We start from the raw sequence: 5,771 nt of genomic DNA, 5'->3' as shown, positions 1-5,771 counted from the left end.
ATGTGGTCATAATAAACTTGTACAAACTGTACTACATCAACAATTTATCTCTGCCACATCAATATCAGTTGTGCAACTGCACTGTTAACTGGTAAATATATACTTACACTGATCAAGCAATTGGTTGGTTCTCCGTCACTATTGGCATCATGGGGTTCACGCATCGTTCATCACTTCCATTACCATTAGCTGAAGCTAGCGAGTCATTTGATGAGCAGCCTGTCAATTGCATGCAACCACTTTATATGATGATGGTAATGATAGCTAGCATCACATATTACGACAACTAGCAGAATCAACATAGGATTCCAACGTCCATCTGCCCTTCATGTACAACAAAAGTGGAGATATACACTATATGAACATGAAGCGCTAGACGTTAACGGGATATTCCAAACTCGTGAACTTCATGATCTGTAGACACGATGAACACAAGGGTATAGAACTCCTTCATGCGTCACTTCGCTAGGCAACACCAAACATCAATTTGGCCTTGCTGGACATACTCTAAACAAAGTCTCTGCACGAACACAATCGTCAACGTCATTCGTAACCATAACAAACCACTTTCTGACTTGGGATTCCCTTCCCGGCGTCACCACCCTTGAGGGCGACCGCTCTACGCCCAGCCGTCGGCGCCGCCGCCCCGGTTCCCGGAGCTGCAGCGGAAGCGCAGCAGCCACGGGATCGGGAAGCTGCACGGCACGGTCTTGTGCGGCTTCGTCGCGTGCGCGGCGACGGCAATCTCGTCCTGTTGGTGAAGGTTGTGGTCGCCTGCCTCCGTGGCCACCGAGGAGAAGAGCCACCGGCTGGAGGACGACACCTTGACCGGCGGCGCCGACCGCCGCCACGCCTTGCCGAGGCTGATCCTCCGGAAGATGCCCGCGATGAAGCCGATCCTGATCCGCTTGAGCCTGCAGCGCCGCTTCTTGCCACTCCTCGCCGCCTTGCCGCTCTTCTGGTCATGGCGCGCCGCCGAGGCGGCGGCCGCCTGCCTGCCCCCGCCGTTGCCGTGGCGGAGCAGGTACGACGGCGGCGGCGTGATGGCCGGGAGCGCGCCGGCGGCGGCCATCCGCGCGACGTCCTTGGGCGTGCCCGGCTGCGACTCCCACACGAACGGCACCGCCCCCGGCTCCGCCCAGTAGTACCGGAACGACAGGTTGGCCGCGGAGCTCTCCTTGGTGAGCAGCCGCTCGTAGAACTTGCCGTCCTGCCTGATGCGGAGCGGGCTCTGCGGCATGACGGCGCCGTTGCCGTTGCCCCGGTGAGGGCTCCGCGGCGGCGCCGGCGCCGGCGCCTTGTCCGCCACGTCGGGACCGGGAGGCATCTCGCTCTGTTCCAGAAACTGATGTCACCGCGCGGAAGGGTCCAAGCGCCCGTGTGCTCCGGGAGTGTACTTGCGCTCTGTAGGTGGAAAGGACGCGGCGTCTTATAGAGCTAGAGCGTATCTTGTTCGGTGGTTGGACGTCACTTTTCGTACGCACGCACGCTTGCAGACGACGGAGCGCCACCGCGCAGCCTGCACAGCCGGATGACACCGTCTCGGTGCCGCGAGAAGGGGGATGGACGGTGGATGGATATGCACGGCATGGTCCACAGCTCCAACCGATTGGCTAGGACCATGCTCTTCAGCAGTTGGCGGGTACTGTACTTTTTTTTGGCTGGTACAGTACTATACATGCCGAATGTAATCTGCAGAAGACCAGTTTAATAAAGTTCTTCTCTGTAATGATGATGCTTCTTGGAACTTTCTTTCTCTCATATGACTGAACAATCCAACAGTAGGAGAGGAATACTGTATGCCTGTTCTGTACCGTAGTTTGTCGGTATTGCACGCTGCTTCCTCACCTGTATAAAATGGGGCATCACGCATAGAAAACAGAAATACCATGGAAATGGCTCGCAGCACGGCAGCTATGCTAGAGACAGAAATATCAGTTTACGGTTAGACACTTAGACCATAGCCAAAAAACAGATTGATGCAACTAATGACATCTCATCCGGCCGTGAACTACAATAGAGTTTGCTGAAAGAAAACCCACATTTAGTTCGTAAAGCGATGGACAAGCTACAGTTTGTTAATTTTTGACGAGGCCATCATCCGAGGAATTATATTGACGAGCATTGTGTCGGTTAGTCAGTCCGGTTCATAGAATGGCTCTTGGAAGTTGAGGGGATCTCATTGTCCCTCCAGGTGTGACAAATCGTATCGGTCAGACAAATTCCTGCTAGACGCGGAGTAACTCTACCCCTAATTGCGTGTGTTCGGGAATCTGCTGCTTCAGGAAGGAGGACGACCACGCGATCTGGAACAGCAATGCCTTACCTTCCTGTCATCAATTTCATTCTCTTTATCTGTTGTTGGCGAAGGGGACGGACCTGCTCGTGTAGTAATTGTTCATCATCATTACTTGGCGAGTAGATGGCATGGATGGCAGCTGAGGTGTGCCAAGCTAGGGAGATGCTGGAACGCCGGGTGATGAGAAGTTGGCACATGAGTTGGTCCGTTTCAGCTTTCGTGCTCTTGATGGACTCCTGAGTCTCTAACGCTTCAACAGCACTCTACGTCAAGGATCCTCGTTTCGTCAACGTCTTGATCTATTTTATTTGGCCATATGATGATTCTCGCTAATATCCTATTGCTATAATTACAAATCCAAATTGTTTCATAAAACCTCTTAATTGACCCTGATGTTTTCCAAAATAGTCCTTTGCGCAGCCATCTCCGCGTTTCGCCTCCACCGCTGACCTCTCCCCTTCCCATCCGGCGACGGCGACGGCCGCCTCGTCGTCCAGATGGACCTGCGCTCGTCATCAGGTTCTAGTTCTCCCCTGCCGCGCTCCTTCCTTCTCTGCCGCCGTGTCTATGTCTGGTCACGCCACTTGCAGCGCCAGCGGGGCTTCGTCCTCCAATTTCAACGCCGCATCCTTCAGCCGGGCAGTGTCCGCGAACGCGCACCTCCTCTACCGCCGCGACGCCAACAGCGGCGGCCATGTTCTCAGCCAAACGCCATAATTCCAGCCCCACTAGATGAGCGTCAACAATTGGGTTCCGTGATTCGGCGCCGCGCGTGCGGCCGATGACGCTGTCGCGCGCCCTGCAGGTGCTCGAGCTCGCGGAATGGCATCCGTGAGCCAGCGTCGAGCGGCTGCTCAACGCTCAAGCAGGGCCTCCAGTCAGGAGTCCCACGCGGAGGGCGTCATGCACGCTGATGCCTCGTCGGCAACCACAGAGACAGCTGCGAAAATTTCGACCACCGCCTCGTGCTTTGACGCCGTCGTGGATGCTGGTGAACGGGCCAGGTGGTGGGTAGGACTGTTGGATCTAGGACCACGTGTGGCTCAATCTGAAAAATTCCAAAGCATGCACAACCTTTAGTTCCATATTATTAATTTAAGGAGAGGTTGTCTTACTTAAATATGGAAGTCTACTCTTTATGCAAAATAGGTGTGTATGAGAGAGAAGGCTGTTGCTGCACGCGTAGTTCACACATATTCTTAGTATATTACCTGTTTACATGTGTTATATGCTTGCATCATTTTTTTATCTATATGTTTTTCGATCATTTTTTATCTATATGTTTCTCCTCCAAATAAAATATGGACTGTATTTTAGTTACATATTTCCAACAAGGACCGTTGCGATCCCGCCGCGGATGATGTGGTATGGAGCACCACCATCAGGCGAGCAGCGCTAGGAACGCGGTGGCGCTCTGGCGAGCCGAGGAGCCGCGTGCCCAAGGAGCCTGCCCATGTCCGTGGTGGACGGTATTTCACCCCCAAGGTCCCTGAGAGCCATCCGATCAAACGCCTGTTTGTCTGGATTCGGCAGAATAGAGATCGGACTCGCGCTTTCTCGATCGGAAGCCGCAGGGCGGGTGATCCGAGGCCAGGTCGGGTGGAACGCGGGAGCACGGCGCGGCGGCGGCGGAGCTCGACGGCGACGACTGCTCGGCACGAGGACGCTGGCAGTATCGCCGCTGCTTCCTTCGGGAGCAGTCCACTCTCACTCTGGTCACGCTATGAGACGGCCTGTAGCTTCAGATACTTGTGCCAATGGGGCGTGAACGCGGTCGTTAGCGACGCGCGCGCCAGCGCCTCCCAGGTTCGTGCTCCGTCGGCGGTGTCTGCGAACGTACCTTGGGAACACGACGTTGACGGCCTCGAGGCCTCGTCGGTTGGTACTTGGTAGCCGGCGCGACCGCGATCAAGGTCATCGCTCGATCGGTGCCGAGGAAGGAGAAGGACCGCATGTGCCTGTGCGCGCGATCGGCGTCTCCAGGATGTACGGTCTCAACAGCTGCGACGTCGACAACGTCGGGAACGCCCGGTCGGGCGATCTGAGGCGGCTGCCGGCGTGCCCCCAATTAAGTTCAATTAGATAATCGATATGCACGGTTTCGAGACGGAACCGTGTCGTTTCCCTCGGATTAGATTGGTTTTATTTTGCTGCACCGTCCGGCCATCACCGTGTCGTTGCCCTCGGAGCAGTGTCCGCGAACGTGTGTTCCTCCTCTGCTATGCCGCGACGACGTCGACAATGGCCAAGTTCTCAGCTTATCGTTTCAGTCTCACTAGATGAGGTCAACGTCAACATTGGATCCGTTTCGTCGCCGCGCGCGCGGCCGATGACGCTGTCACGCACGCCCTGCAGCTTCAGGTGCTCGAGCTCGCGGAATGGAATCCGTGAGCCAGCGCCGGGCGGCGGATAAAGCAGGGCCTCGTCCGCCGGCGCCGCTCGAGTCCAGAATCCAGATTCTCCTCTCTTGCACGCTCATCGGCAGCCGACGCGCACGGTAATGGCCTCGACCGCAGACGGCATCGCAGAGAACGGCGAAATTTTCGACCGGTGCCTCGTGCTGTTTTGCCGTGGAACTCCCCGTTATAAAGAACGAGTATTGTCGAAGATCAAAGGCAGAGTGGCCATTGCCGGGGTCGCCGTTGCCGCACAGGCTCCGGCTGCCGTGCAGGAGGATGCGGAGTGCACGCTCGCGGCGAGGCTCCCTACGGACAAGGCCGCCACGACCGGCCGGCGGGTGAAGTCAAGCTCACGGCTGCTTGCTCGGATCGCCGGAGATATTGATGCATCGAGTGCCCCTAGCACTGAATAATGGAGCGAATTGTTTGCCCTGGACTTGAATCGGGTCGGAGCTTCACGATTCTGGCCGGGGGCGGCGGCGGCAGCGGCGGCCGGCGGACAGACTGGAGCCGGAAAATCAAAGCAGGGGCCAATAAGTAAATATTCGGATCGCGATCAATAATCGCGATCCAATTTAGGGGGTATTTGTAAACATAATGGGTCTATATGTAAATATTTGGATCGAGATTAATAATCGCGATCCAAATAGGGGGGTATATGTAAAACTCAGGCCTTGTCCTCCGGCAGGGCCTTGTCCGCCGGCGCCGCTAGACTCGACCGCGGATTCGGCAGAATAGAGATGGGACTCGCTCGTTTTCTAGATCGGGAGCCGCAGGGCGGGATGGTTTGAGGCCCAGGTCGGGTGGAACACGCGAGCACGTCGCGGCGGAGCTCGACGGCGACGACTGCTCTGCACGAGGACGCTGGCAGTCTCGCCGCCGCCGCTTCCTTCGAGACCGCCTCACTCTGGTGACGTTGTGTTGCTGAATGCTGTGGGACGTCCTGCAGCTGCAGACACGCGTTCCTGGGGCTGTGGGGCGTGAACTCGTCGGTGATGCGCGGGCCAGCACGTCGACGTCCTCGTTGACCGGTAGCCAGCGCGACGAGGCCATCGCCTGGTTGGTGCCATGGA

At 56.5% G+C, this 5,771-nt stretch overlaps 1 protein-coding gene across 1 annotated transcript; it reads right to left on the bottom strand.

Moving 5' to 3' along the window:
* Window positions 1–225: 225 nt before the first annotated feature.
* LOC101777604 lies at window positions 226–1,372 on the bottom strand. Its single transcript, XM_004970349.3, has one exon. The coding sequence runs from the start codon at window positions 1,325–1,327 to the stop codon at window positions 620–622; it is 708 nt and encodes a 235-aa protein (XP_004970406.2). The 5' UTR covers window positions 1,328–1,372; the 3' UTR covers window positions 226–619.
* Between the last annotated feature and the right edge of the window lie 4,399 nt (window positions 1,373–5,771).

This window comes from Setaria italica, chromosome V (genome assembly GCF_000263155.2).
Source record: "Setaria italica strain Yugu1 chromosome V, Setaria_italica_v2.0, whole genome shotgun sequence".
Lineage (NCBI taxonomy): Eukaryota > Viridiplantae > Streptophyta > Magnoliopsida > Poales > Poaceae > Setaria > Setaria italica.
Note: the sequence above shows the minus strand (reverse complement) of the source record. Positions and strands in the feature narration are given on the sequence as shown.